At 41.5% G+C, this 23,521-nt stretch overlaps 1 protein-coding gene across 4 annotated transcripts in view; it reads left to right on the top strand.

The window, feature by feature from the left end:
- WNK1 (WNK lysine deficient protein kinase 1) overlaps positions 1-23,521 on the top strand; it is a 96,504-nt gene that overhangs the window by 59,616 nt on the left and 13,367 nt on the right. Inside the window, exons 9-23 of one of the 4 annotated variants that reach the window (XM_058806043.1) lie at positions 631-888; positions 2,645-3,073; positions 6,284-6,355; positions 6,969-7,118; positions 8,162-8,635; positions 9,662-9,943; positions 10,628-10,719; positions 11,168-11,330; positions 11,646-11,762; positions 13,965-14,138; positions 14,907-14,958; positions 15,121-15,261; positions 15,650-17,076; positions 19,735-19,818; positions 22,824-22,910. In XM_058806043.1, the coding sequence (XP_058662026.1) occupies positions 631-888; positions 2,645-3,073; positions 6,284-6,355; positions 6,969-7,118; positions 8,162-8,635; positions 9,662-9,943; positions 10,628-10,719; positions 11,168-11,330; positions 11,646-11,762; positions 13,965-14,138; positions 14,907-14,958; positions 15,121-15,261; positions 15,650-17,076; positions 19,735-19,818; positions 22,824-22,910 (4,002 nt within the window). The remainder of the gene's footprint in view (positions 1-630; positions 889-2,644; positions 3,074-6,283; positions 6,356-6,968; positions 7,119-8,161; positions 8,636-9,661; positions 9,944-10,627; positions 10,720-11,167; positions 11,331-11,645; positions 11,763-13,964; positions 14,139-14,906; positions 14,959-15,120; positions 15,262-15,649; positions 17,077-19,734; positions 19,819-22,823; positions 22,911-23,521) is intronic. The other 3 variants (XM_058806039.1, XM_058806040.1, XM_058806041.1) reach the window with 3 other exon arrangements.

Here is a 23,521-nt window from a genome sequence, read left to right as displayed (position 1 = left end):
AGATGTTTTTATTGGCCCAGCATCTGGAAGATGCTTGTCTAAGTCTAATTTTACTGAATTTTCCACAAATTAAACTGAGTGTTTTCCACAACTCATGTTGTAGAAAGTGTAAGGTTTAAATTTTATGGTGAAGTTTCAGTTAATAAAGAGCCAGCTGCATACATTTAATTCATAATTTGGGCAGAGGGACTGCTCCAGTAGAAGAACAGGGTGACACCTGTAAACACACATTCACTCTAAAAACTAATCAGTGTTTGAAAGTCTAAGTTTTTATTTGTCAGACTATCAGGTGCTTTGAGTACACACACTAGGGCTGTCTTGTAGTCCAAGAGAAAATATTCTCTGTCTGATGTTCCTTCCATGTGTTTCTCATGAGGGTTCTAGGGAGCTTTCCACCCTGCTCAGTAACCTAAGGCAAGCTGGGCTCCTCAGAGGTGCACACAGCCTGTTCCCAGTGTGTCCTGGCATTCATTCAGCATTCTCATATCTTGTGGTACCACATATTAGTCAATATTGGGCCTTCCATTGTATGTCTTCATTTCTTTTCTACCTCATTATAGTTTTTGCTGGTTTTGTTATTACTTTTTTTTTTTAAGTGTTCAATTCTTAACTTTTGTTTTCCTCCTTTAGCCTCAACGTGGTCGTAGCATGTCAGTTTGTGTCCCCCACCTTCCTGCTCTTCCCTGTATGTCCTGCATCCCTCTCAGTGCTCCTTGCACCCCACCACCAGCGCTGTCTGCACCTCTTTCTCCTTTCTACCTTCGGACTGTCCCTGAAGAAACCTTTGCAGAAAAGCTTTCTAAAGCCCTGGAAAGTGTCCTGCCCATGCACTCTGCCTCTCCACGCAAGCATCGACGCTCCAGCCTGCCCTCCCTCTCTGTCAGTCCTGTATGTGTTACCATTTGCCTCCTGGCACAGTAAGATAAGTTATCATTAAATACATCCTGGGCTCTGGGCATTTTTAAAGGGAGAAATTGAAAAGTCAGTTCCTTATACTGTGCTGCTGGAACGTTGATTTTGTTATTTTTATTTATTTCTATGAAGCAGTACTGGTAAACATTATCAAACAGTGGCTGACTGCTTGTATCTTTTAGAACAATATAAATGTAAATTACCCAGTTGTATCACAGAAGGTAAAGGGAAGACTAATTCTTAATACCCAAAGTCAAAAGACTTTTTATTTTTAAAATTCTTAGTAAACACTGAATGTTAATTAAGCCCTTCACAAAACAACAAGCTTTTAAAGCCTGATTGCTGTGGCTGCTTATTCTTAAAGCTTTGGCTAGCTATGATAGTGATATTAGATATTTAAAGTATGAATAGTTTTGAGGTATTTTTTGTAAATTCTTATCAGAAATGCCACTTCAACTTCTTCTTAATGGGAAGGAGGAGTAGTTTCATATTTCTTAGAAAGTCAGGTGCAAAGATAATGTGCAATAGAGGAGGAAGATTCCCTTCCATTTTGAGCTTCAGTTTACACAAGATAAATTTTGAGAAGCATTTTTATGTAAATGAAGTAATTGGAACCAGGTTTAGAACATAGGAAAAGTACTTAATCTGTAGGATCTTCTCATTAGCATCAGTCAATATGGAAATTTGCTGCTGCTTTTCCGGACAAAAGAGGCTGGGGAGAAAATAAACAATGTGGAAACAGCAACTTGAAAAGCTCATAAATGCCATTTGTCTTGAACAGTACACTTACTACTGGCTCCTGCAATTTTTTTTCCATTAGGGAAGAGAATACATTGTCTCTGGGCATACTGCAGGCAGAGATGAAAAGATGCAAAATTACTAAATTGTTCGATGTTCTTACATAGGACTCTCTTTAGTGAAATATTATCTGCAACTCTTAAATAAGATGAGCCTCCTCTGAAGTAGTACCTCAGATGGAGTGGAATTGCCTGAGGACTCTGCTGTTATTAAATCTATCAATGTTTTATTGTCTGGGCAAGAGTTAAGTTTGTTTCAATGAATGCTAATTTTTTATATGAACAGGTATTATCATAAGCAATTAAATGATGGTTTTGTCATACAAAATATGGTATTAAATGATATTTTAAAATTATAAATTATGATTAATTTAACCGACTTATTATTAATTGAATAAACTTTAATGATAGTTTGTCTTACAAAACATTTCCTTTAAGCTTTTTGGATAGCATACAGGACACTAGCACTGTGGTGTTTGTATTGGAAAGTACTAACATCTAATGTCATCTTCTGAGTGCAAATTAGAGGCTTTGCATTGTTGCTGTTCTCAAGTTCTGAATTTCATATTCCACATATGGCAGTGACCTCAGGGGTTTGATTGGATTTCAAGCACTGATCACAATGGATAGTCCATGACAATAAGTCTCATTCCATTGTCAGGAGCAAAATGGGTTTCTTTTTGTGAACTATTGGAATTGACCTGGAAAAGCAGCTCTAACACCAGCAAATGTTCCCAATTGTAGCTATGCCTGCCATGGATGTATTTAATGGATATTTACAACTCACCTAAATTTCCTAAGTACTGTATGTTTTTGACCATGAATTGAGTATAAATTCTATAAAGTTACTTCACAGAACTGCCTAGTGAACTGTGCATGTTGATGTGCTTTCACTTTTAATGTATGAATTACCTGTCTTGTTCATGTCAATACAGCCTCAGCATCCTCGTGGGGGAACACCACCGTTCCCAGATTCACAGATATTTTTCCCAACCGTTCATGAACGGCCGGTGTCTTTCTCACCACCACCTGTCTGCCCGCCGAAGGTGGCAATTGCTCAGCGGCGCAAGAGCACTTCATTTTTGGAAGCCCAAACTTGCCACTTCCAGCCATTGCTGAAGACTGGCCAGAGTTTAGTTCCACCTGGTGGTAGTCCCACCAATTGGACTCCAGAGGCATTTGTTATGCTGGGCACAGCAGCTCAGAGAGTCGCTGGAGAGCCTCTGCATGTGCAAGTTAATCCCGTGTTTGAGCAAGCTCCTGTGCACAGTGACTATAGATCTGGACCAACACCTCCAGAGGATGCTCACTACAGGATGCATCCAGAAGCTGTATATTTGGTGGGCATGCACTATCCATCACAGGTATCGGAGCAGTATGATCAAGTAGCTTATAACTCTCACGTGACTGAACAGCATTTGAAGCAGGTCTCTGAGTCAAACCATGGGCAAGGTGGTCCTCCACAAAGCTCTGTGTTCGACTTTCAATCGGGGCAGACATATCTGGCACGACACGTTCAGAGCCTGAGGCTGGATTCTGGGCTGGGTCCCCTTTCTCCATTATCCAGTGTTTCAGCTCCCCTGAGCACAGAGGCAGCTCAGATGACGTTCCACCAGGTGTTTGTTCCGCACTCGGCCCCGGCCGTGCTCTCCCACAGTGCCGATGGCAGAGCCAGCTGTGTCTTTGAGTTCCATGTGCACACGCAGAGCTCTGCTCCGGCAGAGGGGGCGGCTCTGCCCCCGCGCGCCTACAGGAGTCGCCGGGGCTCCATGGAGAGCAGCCATGAGGAGCCCAGCCAAGGCGTAGGGTCGCATGGCCGGCTGCAGCCTGTGACAGAAGAGCAGTGTCACTATCTTGGCGCTGGGGTAGCGGGTCCCAGAGGGGGCCCTGCCAGGCGCAGCTGGCCAGAAGGAAGCCCAGAATACTCGAGTGATTCCTCACAGCTGACTTCCTCTGACACTGGTGATTTCCAGTCTCCTCCCCCTACAGGGGGATCATCTTCTGCTTTTGGTTCAGACTTCTCATTGCCCATTGTTCAGCTGCCTCAGAAGGTGTTGCAGGAGTCGCAGCTCTTCATCTGCTTCCCCCAGGGAGCCTCAACTCAGCAGGCCTTGTCCACCTCGCTTTCATCAGGACCACCTGCATCCTATCCTCAGGTTACAGGAGCAAACCCTTGCACAATTTCACTGCTTTTTATAAGTTATACTAAAAGGGAAACCGTGCTTTTAGACCTGCTCCATGTGGTTGTAAGAATTAGCATTCATGGGGGTGTCTTTCCACCAAGTCTATACTAGGATCTCTTTAACTTAACTGGGTTGCTATGAAGTAATGAGGTATTAGCAACCATCTGGTCTGGGTTCAGATGTGGTTGAAATATTGGTAGGGCTTTTGTGTTAAAAGTAAAAAATGGTCAGTGTTCCTACTGGGACTAGCTGTTCTTTTGATGAGAGATTGATGGAGTATCAAACTGGCTTTTAAACACTGGTTTTAATGAAATGTATCTTCTCCACACTTAGAATCAGCAGTGGTAGTACAACTTGCTTTGTGTTTCTCTTGATGGTCTTTTGCCATTTTAATGTATTGCTTGAGGTTGAACTTTGATACAAATAATGTTTCATTAGACGACAAGGTTATTTTGGTGACTGTCCAAAATGCAAGAGCTTTTTCTAGACTTGGGGAAAGAAAGTGGGAAGAGAGGAATGGAATGAGCTGTGTTATGTACGTGTACATGGATTTGGAAATGTACTTGTTGAAGAAGTATTTGAAAAAGCTAAAGAGGCTGAGTAGTTAATTAATGGCACAAACAACTGTTGCTAGTTGGTATTGCCACCCTGTAAGCCTTATGTGGTGTCCTTTTAAATAGCAAAATTTGAGGCCTGAAGCTTAGTTTGGAGATGTGTGTTGTATCAGCATATGTGGTATCTGCCTTTGCAATGGTCACTTTTCTGTACACTGTGAGGTGTGTGTCTCTATACATTGTGTCTGCACTCCTAGTCTGAAGTCTCATAACTTTCTGTGAAAAGAGAGGATTTACTTTAAGTAGACTTCTCTCTTACCTCTTTTGTCCTTGGAATTAGGGACTGTGACGTTTTAGTTACTGGAGTATTAGCAACTTTGGGATTTGTGTGAAGGGGAATCATTTTGCTGTGTGTTTTAGTTCAAGAACTAAGTATTTAAGGCTTTCTGTAAGGGATATTAAAGGTGTTTTAGTAGAGCTGGAACGGCTTTCATCACTAGTTAATAGGTAGTAATTGCAGTGCTGTAGAATTTGCTAGAGTGAATCTCCTACTCAAGAACTTTGAAAACTTTTTTCTTCATAAACGTTTGTTAAACTCAGGAGGTAAATTTGGATGGATATAAAATACATTTGGAGAACAAAAGAGGTCACTTCTTTTGCAGAATATAACTTCTGGGATCTTTTACCTAATTCTTTAGAAGATTAGAATTTGAAACCCGAATGGAGCCAGTGTGAACATATTACAGCAGTGAGGTGTAGCAATGTGTAGATCCCAGCCTGAAGCTCCTAAAACAGCAAAGAAAAAAATGTTTCTCTTCATTGGTAGTCTGCTTTCCCCAAAGTTTCCATAATTAGAGAAGTATGGAATTTTAACAGACACGTTCCTAATGAGCTTCTGCAAGCTGAATGATCACAGCATTAAGGAATTTTCATGGATATTTCTGATATGATACATATGCACCAGATGTGCTTCTTCCAAAGGCAGTTCACCCAAGTGGTGCATGCTCAGGCAACTCATCTGGAGGTCTTTGTCTAGTTCTCTCCCAGGAGCTGATAAAGAAATACACTTGTCACAAAAACAATAATGCAGATCCTGGGATCTGATAAAAAAAAATTCAGCCACAAAAACAGTAATGAAAGTCCATTCCATTTTCCTTTGCATCTTCCACATTCATTTGTATGCCACTCATCCATTTTTTTCGTTGCTTGCTCAAAAATTCTGTCTTAGCTAGAATGTTAACCCTCACATTCCTCTATATCCAGTTCTTGGTAGCCTTTGAATGGCAGTGACTCTGAAAATTATTATTAGCCTGTGTTTTGACATGCCTCTCAAAGGAAATTCATGACATTTATGTATACTGGGTACTTTGTAATTGGTCTAGAATTCTTTATATATTCTTGCTTGGTTTTTTATGGATAGTTTTATTTCCATGTAGCCTCCTTTTATTGCCCCACCTGTCTGCGTTTGGAACACATGTAAAGGTAAAACCTAATGCATCTATTTTCAGTTACCATACCAAGGCATCCTGCTCTTAAAGCATCACCAGTGGAAGAAGAAGCTGGTAGGCTGATCTGTCTCATGTTGAGGGGCATGTGGGTTGCAGAGTCCTTCTGTATTAGTTATTTTGGAAGACTTCAAATGACGTTCAGAACTCCTCCAGATTGCTCTGCTTAGTTCTGGTTGTCGTAATGGAATTTGGCCAGAAGGTCTGCTTGTCCAAAAGGACAAGCTAGAAACCTATTCCAGCCAGATAATTCCAGGCAGAAATGATTTTAACTGCCTGCAGCAGAAACCATAGAGTTTTTCTCAGCTGATTCTCATATTTTTTCCCTGCAGACACAGGTGCAAGGCCAGCCAGCCTCAAGCAATGCTGTGGTGCCATCCCAGCCTACTCAACACACTCAGCAGGTAGGATCACACCTCCTAAACTCAGGACTAAAGTACTCATAGTGTAGAATTTTGATGGCTCTTTAAAGAGCAATTGTCTACCTCTGTCATTTGACCCATAGTTTTGCAGCAAAGGAGTGCTTTAGTTCTCACCCAGTCTAACATGTTACGAGATAGACATTGTATTTCTGAGATTTATTTTAAAAATCATGTTAATGTTGTTTTCCCATGCCTGTCTTCCCCAACCTCCATCTGAGCTTGCAGTGGTGGTCCTGTTCAAGGGGAGACATGTCAGGACTTGCAGATTAGACTGTCTAGACAGGCAAACTTCATTCTCATGATTTCTTCTAATTGGAAATCTGATCTTCAATATTCTCTTAACTGCCTTGTCTTCCTTTATAGAGTCTCCATTCTTGGTTTCAAAGGAAAGAGTTCTCTTGCAAGATTTGGTGTCACTAATGGAATTTTATTAGTAATGCTAATAAGTAATTGTTAAAGCTTAACTGACTTGCCGTATTCTGAAGAACTACTGATATCACTTAGGAGGGAGTAAAAAGCAGAATTTAAGTAGGATATGCTTTAAAGAAAAACTCTGTTGGGGTGTAATAGAGCTTCTCCCTTTTTCCTGCTACAGAGTGCACAGCAGCCAGCCTCTTCCCAACAGCCTGGACAATACCAGCTGCAGCAGCCCTCAGTTTCTGCCAGCACCACTCCTGCACCACCTGTCTCTCAAACTCAGACTTCACAGATCATGCCAATGCCTCAGGCAGCAGCTGGGACACAGGTAAACAAAATTCTTTCTAGCAGAATATTTTTTTTCTTCTTCATAGCTGGTAGATTCAATACACTGCTGCTTTCACTTTTGTCATCATTTCTAATGGTTTCAAAACATTCATACAAACAAGAGTATTCTTATTGAAAACTGGCAGTTTTGTTGAAAATGTGTTGGAAACCCTTTTACACATGGCAGTCGTGAGTAATTTGAGGGAAGGAGAGCACTTCCATGCACAAAGATCTTTAAATTGTCAAAAATATCAGGAAGCATATTGATGAATGGTGAATTGCGAACAGATTTTCAGGAACATGTCATTTCTCTGTTTCCCATCCACTATTTATCTTCTGCACCATTACATGTGTAAAACATACTCACTTATTTAGGTAGTGAGCTGTAGGACTCCTTTCTTCATTCTGTCATCTTTCTTACTCAGCTCTTCTCCTTTACTTCCTGATCAAGAAGCTTCTGTTACTGAATATTGCTTCATTTTGGCTCATATCTCTGTTGAATGTGTGAGCCGCAGTTTTGTTTTTAAAATTATTGTTTTGTTGCTTGTTCATCTAAACTGCCTTTCCAGTTGCATCGTTTGCTGGCTTTAATTGACATATCCCCTGCCATTCTCTGAATGCTGGCACAGTGGATTTTAATTCTCCTTTACTTTAGTCCCCATACTCAAAGCTGACAGATTTGTTGTAGGGTTTGCACTTCTTTGCTATAAGAAGGCAGGCTTGGGTCTGGGGACTGAGTTGAGGAGAATTTGATTCTGTTTATGCACAAATCAGTGCTTCAGGGTATTCAAATGTTGCTCTTTCACCCTCTGTGGGTGTCTGTTTCAAGAGCCTGTTGAGCTCTTCAAGGGAAGTGTTGCAAAGTGAGGATGATTTGGAACTCCAGCCAGCTTCCCGGCCGCTCTGCCAACTGTGCTCCCCAGCCACTTTAACAGAGTGCTGTAACTTGAATAATGCTTTCTTTGACTAATGTGTAAAACTCTGCTTTCCGCAGCCCTGCTTTAAAAAAAAAAAATCTATCTCTATTTTTCTTTACCTCCCCAGCTTCCTGTTTCCCAACCAGTGTCGATCATCCAAGGCGAGCCTCAATTACCTGTTGCAGCATCTTCTCTCCCTCAGCCTTCAGTTGCCCCATCAGTCCCCATTGGCTCTCATTTCCTACCCATGGGCCAGGCCTTGCCAACTTCGGTGGTTCCCCAGTTCCCAGTGTCTCAGTTGCCTGTAGCAGCTCCTCATGTGACAGTGGCTCAGCCAGGTTTCCAGTCGCTGCCCATTTCAATGGCAGCTGGCATGAATCAGCCCCTGCTCACGCTGGCCACGTCTGCTGCGGCAGCTGCTGTTCCTGTAGGACCCAGCGTTGTCCCTAGCCAGCTCCCCACGCTGATGCAGCCTTTGGCTCAGCTGCCCAGCCAGGTTCTCCCGCAGCTCCTGCAGCCGCCTGTCCAGGCCGTGGGATTGCCAGTCAGCATTGGACAAGCTGCTGAAGCTTCACTTCCTGCTGGAGATGCTCTTTACCAGGTATTGTTGCAAGCCAGCAGACCTCTTCTCCACATTTTTTTGCCCGTTCCTCTAAGGTACCAGATCTGAGCTGCGTGCCCTGGCCAGCTCACTTCTCACATGAGAGCCATTAAGCCACTAGGATCAATTTTGTTATATGGTAAATAACCATTTTAAGGGGGAGAGAAGAAAAAAAGTCCTTGGACAACCATGGGTTTTGAATTTTTCATATTTGGCATTGGAGTTTGTCTAAAATGACAGAATCATAGTGCAGGGCTTTGTTCAACCACAGTATGAGAGAGGACAGCTATATATTCATGAGATCTGTCAGCCTGGGGAAAAAGAAAATAGGAAATTGTAACTTTAAAAATAGGAGATGTGTGTTGGAAAGAAAATCAATGGCAGCATATTCAACAATGTCAGTATTTCATTCCAAGTCTGGGAAGGGGTGGGACAGGGAATTCATAGAAATCAGTCAGGCAGCCGTGGATCTTGGATGTGACGTAAGTACCTGGTGCTGGTTGTGAACTGCTGGACTGGTGGGCACAGACTGCTTCAGCAACTTTATGTGATCACTCACTGTTAAAGTGGCAACCTGAATAATGATGGAAGTGTTCCTTGTTTCTGGGTCAGCTCATTATGGGAGGACAAGAAAAACACAAGAGTGTTTTTGCTATTTAATCTCAAGAATCAGCAGCAGTTGTATAACATCTGAGCCGTAGTTGTTCAGCCTGAAAATTCTTCAAGCTCATTTCTAATCTCAGGCTTTAAAATCTTAAGCTATATAGGCAGCTGCAAGAGTTGGGAAATAAAGATTGTTTTGCCTAAGATTTGGGACTGTGAGTGGGAATTTGCTTGTTTGGGCGTGGTGACTTACATGCTGGCTGCATGAGCAGTTTGCTCCACTTCTTTGGGAAGATTTTTGGGAGTGCTTGAACAAGTACAGAAGGTTGGAACGTGTCCCTGGAACTGATATTTTTTTTATCACTGTTTTGTTTCCTAATTAGCTCTCCATTCACTGACTTGGTTCCCTCATTTCTGTTCCAGAGCTTCCCATCTCGGCTGACACCTCAATACCCAGGGGACTCGAACGTTGCACCTTCCTCAGCTGTGGCCTCTGCCAGTATTCCTTCTGCTGTGCTGTCCCCTCCCTTGCCCACAGATGCAATGGCCCAGTCAGGGTACCTTGCTCCTGTCGTGCAGCCCTATGGGGAACAGAATGTTTTAGTTTCCATGGGCAGCCTGGGAGGACAGGCTCAGGTGGCCCAGCCTCCTGTGAGTTTAGCACAACAGGCCTCATCTGCCTCCTCACAGCAGGCAGTTGTGGAGGTAAATATATGGAATATAATGTAACAGTAGATTTTGGATGTTTGACTCCTGCAACAGTGTATCTCTGTGGGGAACTAATCCCTTCTGTGCTTGTCTTCAGTTGGAAGTTAATATTTCAAATTGCCTTTTTCTTACAGCAGAATGTCATGCCAATGTGGGGACCTTGTTGCCACTGGTTGTTCTGTTGGGAAGTGAGTGTGCATCCTGCAGGCAAAAAGCAGTAAAACACTTCACTTCTTGCTAGTACTGTAGAACATTTTTGCCATACCAAAGACAAGCTGCAGTCAATAGCCTTTGAGAATCTGTCATTGTGCCTATTCTCTGCAGCGTGGTTCTTGCAGGGAGAATTGGAATTGTCTCTGTTCTGCATTGGCTTGCCTTTTGCACATTCTGTTAGTAAAACTGTGACTGCATGGCCAGCTGTAGTGACATGTGGCAGTAGAAAGGATGTGTGGCTGGTTTCTTCTCCTCACCCCTCCTCAGATGACATTTTGCTTCACTGCAGTTTGCTCTAGAGTATTTTGTAAACTAAAGCTGCCCTAGATGCCAGCTGTTTAAACTTCTAAAAAGGCAGAGCTTTCAGCTTTACAACTGGTTTGGGTGAAAACACTGAAGATACTGGGTTGCTTGAAGAGGAGCTGTACTCTTTGAGAGGGGTTCTTGATTGTAGGTTTCCATCCATAGGGTACTCAGGGAGTCTCACAGACTGCTGCTTCAGAGACTCTTCCAGCAACACAGCCTGCTCAGTCTACCCCTCTGGCTTCTTCTATGGATAGGTGAGCACTGCTTCTTTTTTTCACTGGGAGTGTTTTTGAGGATGAGAAGGACTAAAGTTGCTAGAGGAGAACCAGGGTCGTGAAGGGTGGAGTATATTATGTGGGGTATTTTATGGAGGGAATAAGTAAGGTTGTGCATAGTGATTGACTTTGTCATGTCAAATGGATCGTAAGTGACAAGTTTTTCGTCCTTTTGGCACTTAAGCAGAATTCAAACTCGAAATAGCTTGAAAACATAAGATAGATTTGTACAACTCAGCTTTCAAGAGGTGTACCAAAATAATTACAGGTAGAATTTCTGTTTAAGCAACATGAAGTGTTGACAGGACACTTCTACTTGATTAACACACGTCTACCACTTCCCAGAAGAGAGTCTCGTGGTTGGTTAGAGTATTGTTGCACTTATGGAATGCATGGAAGCTAACAGGAAGTTGTCTTTTCTTTCTAGTGCACATTCTGATGTTGCTTCTGGGTTGAGTGATGGCAATGAGAATGTCCCAGCTTCGAGTGGAAGGCACGAGGGGAGGACAACGAAGCGTCACATGCGGAGGTCTGTCCGCAGCCGCTCCCGCCATGAGAAGACTTCTAGGCCAAAACTGAGGATTCTAAATGTGAGTATTTTTTGTTTTAGGGATAATTCAGTAGTAATGATGTATTTTTAAGCCTCTACAGGCATTCCAAATATCATCTATTAAGAGATTTTTGGACCATGAGATATGATAAAACTGACTTGCTAAGCTACCAATGGTTGCACAAACTATTCCAGAATATTCGATGTATCCTCAGACAAAGCTCATGCTCTACATGGCACCATTTATTAGACTGGAAAGATAGAACATGTTTGTGTTATACCAGTTACTGTTAGTTTGTCTCAGTGACCTTAGCTTCTTGTGCTTTTGGTTTGAAGTATATTTTCTTTGTTTTAGGTTTCCAATAAAGGTGATCGGGTAGTGGAATGCCAGCTGGAGACACACAATCGGAAAATGGTTACTTTCAAATTTGATTTGGATGGTGATAACCCTGAGGAAATAGCTACAATTATGGTAAGATATATTTTAGAGATGGAGACTCCAGGCAGCTGTATTTTTTTGTTTATGGTTTGGAATTCGTGTCCCACGTAGTATGGTGTGTGTTCACCTTATTGGTACACAACCACAGCTAGAAATTTGGCACAGAGTGGTTTAGCTGATTATTAATTTATCTTGCACACACAAGTCACATGAAAATTTGTGTCAGTTTTTTACCTTAGAATTGAGGTTTTTATCAAGTGAAAAAACTCCTTTTGGTTTTTTGATTTTTTTTTGTTTTTTTTTTTTTAATCTGATATTTTCAAAACTGCAAGCAATCATCTGGAAGTGCCAGGTTAAAGAAATTGTTTGCTTCTCTAAGAGCATGCATTGATAAATCTTCTTATTCTTCAAGCATTTTACCATCATTGTCCATTAAAATGGAAAGATTCTGCCTTTAAAATAAGAAAGGATAATTGTATTTTGGTTTTTGAAAGTACATAGTGAGTGATGCTGTTCTTGCCTTTTACTAAAAGAAAAAACTTTTCCATTCAGTGTATGATGGCTAGGCACAGGAAGGAATTTGTCCTATGAAGATACATTTAAATAAGAGTATTGAGTAGCATAGAATAGAATCCCCATTTCTTTTTTTTAAATTTAAACTCTTATTTATGGTCTGGTACAGTCTAAATGAGTCTGAGATGGTTTTAATGTTACTGAAGCTGGGGGTTGTGACAGAACACAGTATCTTTTGACACCTTCTTGGGCACTTGTGCAGTGATTATCTTCTGCTTAGAGAGGTGGCAGCATCTGAATTGGTGTGTGCTTGGGTTTGTACTTGTCAAAAGGAACCAAACCAGTCATATCGGAGAAATTCTCTGCCACTAATGGCTTTCTGAGAAAGAAGAAGAAGTTGGTTCTTGCCTAAGTACAGATATTAGCAAAGTCAATAACATGAGGTTGTGTGCCAGGGAATACAGAGAGTACACAGATGTCTTTCTTCACCTTAAACCTGAAGTGATCATACGAAGAAATAAGAGTATGTTTGATGAAAACTAAACAAGCAAAGTCAAAACTAAGACACACTCTCCAAGCAACAAAAACCAAAAATATTTGAAGATGAGTAGAAGCAAAATAAGTGAACTTTGCATCCAGAATGCAGTCACACAGTTAAAAGTGTGCAACCTAATTTAAACATCTGAATCTGGAACATTGTGCTCATTGATTCCTTGTTGAATATTGAGCAAACTTTAGATTGCAGGACTTTGTTTCCTTTAAATCATGAGACTGTTAGGCATACCCCATATAGTTGCCTGTTGGTCCTAAACTGAAAGTACTGAAGATTTCTTGAACTAGTATTCTGCATTGCAGAGGCTGATATAAGCACATCATGGCTGGCTTTCCTTTTCTTGACCCAGCATCCCAGGAATTTGATGTAAAGCTCAAGCTTTTCCTCTAAGGCACTTTATTTCTCTTTTCCAGCAGAGACTCCATGACTGGCAGCTTTACTTCTGTTTCATGGGCTGTCTCTGTGAGTTTTTCCATGCATAATTTCAGGAGACAGAATGCTCTCATGGATCAGACCAAATCAAGAATATGATTTGGTCTTTCTAACTACCGAGTATGCTTGTTTAAACCAGTTTTATCCAACATAAGCAAGACAAGTTATTTTCATAAAGCAATACAATATATTTGAACTAGACAGGCTGAGCTACCTTTCTTTCCCTGTATTTGGAACATAATTCATACTGGCTTTTATGTACCACAGCCAGACTTTAATCAGTGATGTGCAACCTGCATAGAGGAGAAATTGTGTATGGCATGGAAAGAGAGAAACACAGAAGACATCTTGCAATACAGAATTTTCAATTTCTTTGATGTTATAGTTCTCTTTAAATGTGTCTCTTAATGCACATTGCGTTCATTAGACAGGAGGAATTGAAGTAAGATAAGACTGCTAATTTTAAATTTCCCTGTGCTAAGCAAAGATTGAGGTGACAATTTATGAAGAAGTGAGATTGAATGTTCTCCACAGCAAGGATTAAACCAGGGCACACACTTCCATGCTGGAGATGGTTTGAGAAACAATTGTTTTTCTCTATGGTGTCACCACTTTCATCTTATTCAGAAGAACAGGAAAGGGAAGACAGACATCAGCACCAAGAGTAAATTCTGGTTATTCAATATATTGCTTTGAAGTTGTTTGTGCAAAATCAATGTTGCTTTGTTCTTTTGCAGGTGCAGAATGAGTTTATTTTATCAACAGAGCGAGACTCATTTGTAGAACAGGTACGAGAGATTATTGAGAAAGCAGATGAAATGCTGAGTGAGGATGCCAGCGTGGAGCCTGAGGGCGATCAGGGCTTGGAGAGCATGCGGACAAAAGACGACGGCTTCTTCCCGGGGTCACAGGTATGTGAAGGACAGACTGCCTCAGCTCTTGCTATCTGTCTTCCATTCTGGGTGGTATGGCTTTGTGAGTAGGGTAGCTAGAAATAGAATCTTCCTGTCATGAGAGATATCAAAGATCAATAATTATAAGATAAAAAGAGAAAGCTTCATATCTGAGTGCCTAAAATGAAGTTAGAAAGCTAAATAACAGACCTCTTTTTGATGTGTTTGAAGACTTCCGAAGCTGCTGAATCTCCTAACAGTCCACTAAACAGACAGTCTTAAATGCTGATGCTTCTTGGATTTGAGATTATTGTGAGGTAGGACAGTGAAACCCCAACCCTGTGCTGCTCACTAAACACTGAGAGCCTGGTCTCAGGCCTTCCACCCAGTGAAGCTCTAAGAGATTGGATAGCTTGGTTAGGAAACACATGGTTTGAAACTGTTTGCTGGGTGCTGAAAGTAGAGACTTTGCCTGAATCTCTGCCTTAATTACACCCAGAACTAGTTTGGAACATCCATTTATTTGTTGGATGTTTAAGGAAATCAGTTGGATTTCCAGAAGAATTTTTAGATCAGTCTGTTACATTGACGGTCACTAAGCTGAGAGTCTCTAAGAACACTGTAGCTGACATTTATATGGGCAGAATTCCTCTAGATTGGTGATGGTGCTTGGGTCCCACATACTGCTTCCCTTAAATGCCCACGTTTCAGTAAGCTAGCGTTTTAAGAACTATCTTGTGGGATTCTGTTTCAGAATAGAAGTTTAAATTTTATCTTACTTTACAGAAATTAGAGTTCAAACAGCCAGATCCTACATCTTCCTTGCCACAAAGAATAGGTAAGTCTTTTGTGATTTTTTTCAACAGTTACCTTTTTCTGTTTCAGCGGATGGGTGCAGCCAAGTTTTTTATTTTGTATGATGGAGTGCACATTCCATATTGCAGGTTATGTATTTAATTGCAGCCCTGTGTCACTCAACATCCACCTTCTTTTTGTTTAGGGGTTCCCTCTAGCTCCTTTACCCAGGTTGTTCATTCTGCTGGAAGACGGTTCATTGTCAGCCCCGTCCCCGAGAACCGACTGAAAGAACAGGGCTTTTTCACATCTGCTGTTCTTGGAGGAAACGAAACTTCAGATATGGGTGAGTTCTCCAAAATCTTCAAAGCTGATGCCTAAGACATGTTCTTCAAAACTGTGAAGTTAGTGAACTGAGCTGTTCCTGAAGACCTCTCAAAGTATGTGGGGAAGTAGGGAGCTGTCTGTGCTGATAAGAGATGACCATAATTTGGGTCATACCATGCAGGATTCTTGGAGGAAAACTGCTCATGTGCTGTCTGCAAGACTCTGAAACCTTAATTCTGTATTTTAATGTAAGCCTGGATTTGTCTGTTTTGTTTTGGTATGGGGTTGTTTTTGTTTGTTTGTTGTTTTTTTTAATGCTAGGAAGTAAATGTAGTCTTAGTCTAGCCGTAGACAATAATACCGTAATGAGCTTTTTCAGATGGACTGATAATTTTCTTTTCTTCCAGTTGCAGCATCTCCTGTACATGGTCCTGGAATGAATCTCTCCCACTCAGCATCGTCACTGAGCTTGCAGCAAGCTTTCTCTGAGATGGGGCACGCTCAGATGTCAGAAGGACCTAGCACAGCTCCTCCAGTGTTCAATCAAACAATACCACCATTTCCACCTGCACTTTCTACCATGGCGGGCAGTGGTGCAACTCCTGCATCCGTGGCTACTTCTTCAGTATCTGTTTCCTCCAGCACTGGTGTTTCTGTTCCAGGATCTGTTACTTTGCCTTCAGAAAGTGCAGCTGTTGGAGTTGCACCAAGCACAAGCGTGCCAAGCTCTATTTCTCCACCTCCAGCCTCACAATCTGCACAGCAATCGACCGGTGTCACTTCCAGCGTGAGCGCCCCTGCTTCTTTCTCCTTATCTGCCACATCCCAGCCTGCTCAGCCAGTGACTGCAGACATTGCTGCCAGTGCCAGCACACCATCATCTTCAGCACTGCCACCTGCCCAGGTTCCTGGGGTCACTGCTCTCGGTGCTGCTGCACCAGCTGTGACATCTCAATCTACTCCTCAGACTGTGAGTAGTATGGCAGCAGCACAGACATCTGTTGCCCTGTCTGTGGCTCAGAACGTGGCTTTGCAGCTTCCCCAGCTCAGCAGCAGTGGCTCAGTGTCCAGTCTGGCAGAAACAACAGTCGTAAGTGCTCCACAGTCACTGCCTGAGAGCGGGCACTCTCTGGACAAGTCGCATTCCTGCAGCGCAGCTGGCTTATCTCTGCCCATTGGTGCACCTTTATCATCCTCAGTAGCATCAAGCATATGTGGATCAGTCTCTCAGCCAGTGATCCATCCCTTACTTGTTCCATCAGGAATTACATCAACGCCTGTCCTACCCCAGATTTCAGGTGCAACACCCATGTTACCCCAGGTTCCCTTACCTGGTGTCTTGCCACAACCAGTCACTAACTTGCCTGCAGTACAGCAGACTTTGATCCACAGCCAGCCTCAACCAGCTCCATTGCCCAACCAGCCTCATGTTCACTGTCTGGAGGCTGATGCTGATGCTCAGTCTAAAGCCCCTGGTATTGATGATATCAAGACCTTGGAAGAAAAGCTGCGATCTCTGTTCAGCGAGCACGGCAACGTGGGAACGGTGCATCCGTCAGTGTCTCTGGACACCTCTCTGGTAATGGAAACCACAGTTGTTCCTGGCATCCCAACCACTGCTGTTGCACCAAGCAAACCCCTGACATCCATTAGCACTTGTATACCTCCAAGCAGTTTGCCTCTTGGACCAACTGGCTTGCCAGCGCTGACTCCAGTTGCCACTCCTGGGCAGGTGATCACCCCGGTGAGCTACATCTCTGCCTCGAGCAGCATGGCCACAGCAGCAGTGAAAGCAGGGACCTCTCCTTCCAAGCCCCCCCTCAGCAGGGTACCGGTAAGAGATGCAGCATCAGTGTCCATGGTCAGCTCTGGCTGGAACACCTTCTTGGGCAGCATCCTTTTTGTAAAGCAAAATAGTTATTCAGGAAGAAATTTCTTCATTTAATGCAGTATTGAAGGTTTATTCTCTGATTGTTTTTATGTGTCCCAATAGGTGTTCTGTTTTGTCCCTAATGGGTAAAAAATGTTCAGTTCTCTTTTATGCTTCTGAGAGATGTCTCTTATGTCACTGTTAGTTTTTCTTCTTAAAGAGTGAGGCAACTGTGGTTTGCTTTTTGTGTTTGTTTAGTTTTTTTTATTGATACTGATTTTTTAAAAAAGAATTTGGATGTCTTGCTTTAAATAGCTTTTTATCTTGTACTTGACCACTAGGCTGAGATGGTTGGCTGTATATTTCACAAAGTAGTAGATTTGAGATGGAGGAATTTTGCTTCCTGTCATAAACCTGTTCCTTGCAGTCAAGGGTGAACCTGACTGGAAGGGTTTGGGTTTTTCTAAGTTCTCTGCTACTTATTTGATACCTGGATACTGTTTTCTTTTTAAATGTTAGATTTATGAGAGGAGGATTTTGAGAGATTTAGAAGATGCCTGAAAACAAACTTTTTTTTTTTTTTTGTTTACTGACTCATGTTCTACAAGCAAAACACTCTTTCACAAAGAAATAATGACTCACAGTAACAACTTGAAAGGTGCTGTGGATGTTGTTACCTGCTCACCAACCAGATATACCAATACGTGACATTTTCTTTTAAATGTCTGCCTGTGTGGGGGCACAGCACTTTTCAGTATTTTAAATATTTTGGTAGTCCTTTCCTTAAATGGAAATAAATTGAAGAAACTTGCAGGTATTTAACAAACCAAAAACTTTAATATTCTCTTCTTTTTGTTTCTGTCAAGTTTTTTTATACTCATCAACACTTTGTGTTGGCTGTCTTTAACCAGCCTTCCTATTAACCAGTTTCAGGCCAATTCAGGCTGAGCCAATGCTCTCAGCATCTCCATTCATTAGTAGTCTTTCCCATGTACTCTTTGTTGTCAAAGACAGTAGAAAATCTCTGCTATGGAAGAGTGGGAATATGTGCCAGAAAAGTTGATAATGAAATCTAGACACAAAGACATCCATTAATATTTCAGTGAAATTGAAAACTGGAAAAGAAATATTGGAAAAATGGAAACTGGTATTTTTTCAGCAACAGTCAGAGCAGTTAGAAATTTGCTAATTGCAAACCTGTAATTACAGAGACTTGGGTTTAAATGTAATAAATGTTATAGGAGATTGATTGTCAGTTGTAGAAATCCTACCTCCTCTTTGAAGTTTTCCTTTATAAATTAGTTTTTTTACAAGGTTTAATTTTAGTTTCACTTTGTGCTGTTGCTGAGCATTAAGGAGCTTATTGCTTTAGTCTTCTGGGGTTTGCTAGACTCTGTGTCTGTGTATTCATTTTGTTTATGGCCAGACAGTTAAATGTGTTTCAGCTTGTCTTAGCAATGTATTTAAAGTATGTTTTGCCTCTTATTGATAAACTAAATGATGAAGTTACTACACCTTAAAAATTCATCATGCCTCAGAACAGGTAACAACCTCACACGTGTTCCTGCTGCACAGAGAAGTTGAGCTAACACAACTCAGCCAGTTCCTGCTGAAGTGTTATTGGCAGGATAGATAACTCTGGGGAGAGCATCTTCACTGGGCAGCTGCTCCTGCAATTTAAAGCTTTACTTTGAGCTGTGGTGACACACTGCAGGCCAGAACTGGTTCTGGAGCAGGCTGTGGCCTGTGCCCCTGTCCTGCAGAGCTCACGGCCCTACGGGGCACTGTGCTGTAGCTCATGGGCTGTGTGTGTGCTCAGACTTCATGGGCACTGTCAAACCTCAAGATGACAGCTGAGAATAAAAACTGCAAATTGTGCAATGGGTTGCCTAGTTCCTAGAACTTGCCACTTCCCTAACAATGGAAATGACTAACTGGAATGTGCTGTCTGACCTGGTGAGGAGGCTTTGATGACTCCTTCTAACCCCTCTCTAACCTCCTCTGCATAACCTGGATACTTCCCCCTACCCAGTTGCATGGCCTAATCACCTTCTGTGGGTCATCAACACCTTTCAGGCTCAAAAAGAAGTGATGGATCAAAACATTGGTGTGAGAGCTCTACAAATCTGTTTCTCAACAAGTGGAGACATCCTCAGGCACTGACAGTTCCTGTTCTCAAGTCAAGTTGCTTGGAACAATTTGCTGGAAGCATGCAGCTTGCAGTTTCTAATGGACAGTTAACATAGAGCTATTGTAAGGAGACTGAGTACATTCTTGCACCATTTTAGAAATTAAGCTTCTTGGATTAATTATTTTAGCATTTCTTCCAGACTTGAAAATAATATCCCCAAGATACTCTGTTTCTGGATACTCCAGTTTGTTTAAACTGGTAATTGTGGCTGCTCAGGGATAATCTGGATTATAAAATAAAAACACATCCAACTTTCCCCAATTTGGTTGTAAAAGTCCCTAAAGACTCTATGCTAACTGTCCAGGAAGGAATTCTCTACAAAAAAAGAAAGTTAAGGCTCCTGTTGTATGACATGAGTGACTGTAGCTGGTACCTGATGCTGCTGTTGTTCCATGTCTGACGGACGCGCGTTTCCTCTCCGTTGTCCATAGGTGCTCCCAGTAGGTTCTGACCTCCCGGCTGGCACTCCATCCAGTGAGCAGCTGCCTCCTTTGCCAGGACCTTCACTAACTCAGGTGCTACACAACTTGGCAGATTCTATCTGGTTCTTTTCCCTTCAGAGAGCATGTTTCAATTAAACCCTCCGTTGCATGTTATTAATGTTCTTGGTTTTCTTCTCTTTTGACTGAGTAACCTCTTTTGTGTAGCTGTAGCAGTAGCCTGAGTGGCTTCAGCACTGGCTGTGAGTGACCTTTTCTAGTGGAAGGTGTCCCTGCCCATGGCAGGGCATTGGAACTGGATGGTCTTTAAAGTCTTTTCCATCCCAAACCATTCTGTGGTTCTCGTCCTTTGGGGTGCTGTACCCAGTGCCTAATCAGGCTTAGGGGTTTTAGTGTGTTAATCTGAACATGAAATGTTTTTTTTTTTTATATAATGCAGTGGAGTGTGTGCATAAAGCTTGAACCTGTTTTCTTCTTGAAAAGAGTATAGTAGCAAAATAATATGAAAAATTATATATTGCCTTGAAATGTTTATAAAAATTTGTGAATTCCTTATGAGGTTTTGGGGTTTAGTTTTTTTTGATGATTGCTGTTTTGTGTTGGTTTGGTTTTGGGTTTTTTTTTTGTTTTGTTTATTTTGTGATTATTACTGCATTCTGATTTCACTAGACTTCAAGATTTTCAAAAGGTATTTGAAGTTCTTTATCATAAACACGACTTGAAATGCAGCAGTGGCTTCCCCTGCTTAGTTTCTGTCCTTGTATGCAGTAGTTAGCTGGGATATCTTGTGTTTAAATGGTGGTGCCAAGCAATAGAACAAGAGGTTATTGGCAGAAACTGATGGCCAGAAGCTCCACCTAAACATGAGGAAGAACTTCTTTGCTGTGCAGGTGACCAAGCACTGGAACAGTTTGTCCAGAGAGGGTGTGGACAAAAGGGTATCTCCTTTTTTGGAGATAGCCAGGAACCAGCTGGGTGCAATCCTGTGCCCTGTGCTCTGGGCTGGCCCTGCTTGAGCAGGGAGGTGGGAGCAGGTGACCCACTGTGATCCCTTCCAGCCTGACCCCAGTCTGTGATTCTGTGTGGTTTGTACAGCTAAGGCACATGGCATCTGAAATTGGAAGAAAAAAAGCTTCTTCAGCTGAAATATTTTCTAAAAGTAGCTCGTTTTTACATCTTGATCTTAGAACTATAAGCCATATTCCTGCCCTGTGAGTAGCAAGGCATCTTCTTCCTCCAAACTGAGGAAGAAAAAAACACTTTTTATCCCCCAACTTCAGAGGCAGAAGCTGTTTTTTCTTTTTTAGTTAGTTCTTTCTGAAGCATGGTTTTACTGAAGACTAGAATAACTTGGTGATAATTGTTACCTGCACTCTTCCCATGGTCAGGTATCAGATGGATCAGGAGACAGCTGGTGAAAATCAGTCCTATGGAGTTCATAGTCCTTTTCATTGCTGGAAACTCAGTATATTAGTAGTATTTTCCCCTAACCTCAAAAGCATTTGTAGCCACTTCTATGACTCAAGCCACAGTACCACTGCAAAAGGCTGCTTCCTGTTTGTCATAGGTATTTCTGGCAGGATCTGTAGCATGGAAGAGTCACAAATATAGATCCCTTGCTTCTTGTCCTTTGCAAACAACTTAGTGAATTTCACTTCTCATTTGAACTCAGAAGGATTGTCTAGGAGTGAAACAAAGTTGGAGGAAACCAACTGAATCAAATCTAATTGACTGTTCAGAGCATTTGCTGCTATCACATAATACTATCTGGAAAATTACTGGCTTGTCTTAAAGTAGACAGGCTTGCCTTCTGGGCTGCTTCTGTCACCAGTAGGTGATTACACAACTTTTCCCCTTCCCTTAGTAGCACACTTGTAATTTGCAGACAGAATACACGTCATCTCAAGACCAGTTTTGAACAGTCTGTTCTATACTCTTAAATACCTGTTCTATTTATTCCTTAATTGCTTTTTAAAGTGTATTTAGGTTAATCTCTCAAGCTTCATTTTGGTCCCCTTGTTCCATAAGGAAATCTTTTATTTCCTGATCATTCTGGTGGCCATTTGTTTACTTGAAGCAAATATCTTCTTGAGAGCATAAGTGATGAGAATTTTTTAGTATTTCAGGTAACATGTCCCCTCTATTTTACAGTGTTGGATTAAATTACCTCACTTGTCACTAAGCAGTTGGGTTTCTAAATGGAGCCATACAAGTCTGCATCTTCTGCCTTTTTTTTTTTTTGTACAATGGAATTGATACAGGCTTTATGGTTCCTAGGGCTTTGGTTTTGTTTTGAAATCCACATGTCAGGAAGAATGTTATCCTGGCAACCTTTTGAAAGCATCTTTATGCTATTATGTACCTCTAACTTTGAGTGGAAAGTAGTATTATTTTTATGTTGTCATGATCCCTGCTTCAGTTTTAAAAACAGATACAGCTTTTCTTTTTGTACTTGGGAAAGATTAATGATGTTCAAGTGTGGATGAAAATTTCTTTTCTGTAGGGTCAGAATTGCAGCTTAATGGTATCTGACAATACATTCTTCTTTCAGTGTATCTTATGGGCATGGCCCTCATTTAGTCATTTTGAGACTTTGGGACTTTTTTTATCTTCAAGATATTTTTAGGTAAAATATTCTTCTCTTCCTTTCTCCAATCCAATTGGCCAAGTTTAAAAACATCTTGTATTCTAACTGAAATAGCTGAAATCTAAGTAATAAGCATACTTGAGAGATTCTGCCCCTCTCCATCCTTTCCAAGTCAATCCATCTATATAGCCTCTCTGAGGGAACTTGAGGGTTTTTTCTTGCTTCATTGGTTTTGAGTGGTATTGTAGAGTTTATTTTTCTTTAAGTTCCAGTTAATTTTTGTGTTTTGTTGTTTTTAAACAAGTATGTTGCGTGAGTTGTTTCCAGTCTTACCATGCTATACATGTTAAATCTAAATGTGTAGGAAGGAAGCTAGACAGAAATATGCAAGCTGGAATGATTGCTTTAAATTTTAGTATTGAATATGTCTGTTTCTCAACAATGCTTTTGTTTTTCCTGAGCTGGGACACTGTTTTACTCTTTTCTTTCTCAGTCCCAACAGCCACTGGAAGATCTGGATGCTCAGCTGAGAAGAACCCTTAGTCCAGAGACTGTGCCAGTGACATCTGCTCCTGCCTGTGTATGTTTGCAATGTTGGCAGTTCAGTAGTCTTGGAAAACCTCAGTGTTTTTCCAAAGTCATACTCTTAGGTCACTGCCTTTAATATCACTACACCAGTATTTAGACCTTTAAAAATAAAAATTCAGAGTCATCTTCCAGTTTTTGGGACTGAGTCAACCAAAATCGGGAAAGTCTGTATATTGCAATAGATTATGTCATTTCCTGAGGCTGTTTTTTGGTATTAGTTGTTATTCCAACTTTCCTGGTGATGTCAGCAAACTAGAAATGGATGTGACAGAGGAATAAAGGGAAAGAGAACTAAAAAGCAATATGTGATATGTCAGTCTTAATTTGGGAGGGCTGTTTCCAGTGTGGATCTGAAATTTTAAAAGCCTCTGTTAAAGAGCTTTGGATACTGAATGCAGACAATGACTGACAATACAAGTGGCTATTTATGCCACTTGTATTATTTCTGCACAGGCCAAGGGGTGGTCTGCTCACAGCCTCAGGGTTATAAGGCCTGTAAAATCTCTTGTCTTGCATTTGTCTTTTCATGTATCATACTTTGTTGGAAGCAAAAAAATTACGTAATATGGAGTATGTTGGGTTTGTTGGCATTCAATGAAACTG

This window comes from Ammospiza caudacuta, chromosome 5, assembly GCF_027887145.1.
Source record: "Ammospiza caudacuta isolate bAmmCau1 chromosome 5, bAmmCau1.pri, whole genome shotgun sequence".
Classification (NCBI taxonomy): Eukaryota; Metazoa; Chordata; class Aves; order Passeriformes; family Passerellidae; genus Ammospiza; species Ammospiza caudacuta.
The sequence above is the reverse complement of the archived record's forward strand: the minus strand, read 5'-3'. Positions and strand labels throughout refer to the sequence as shown.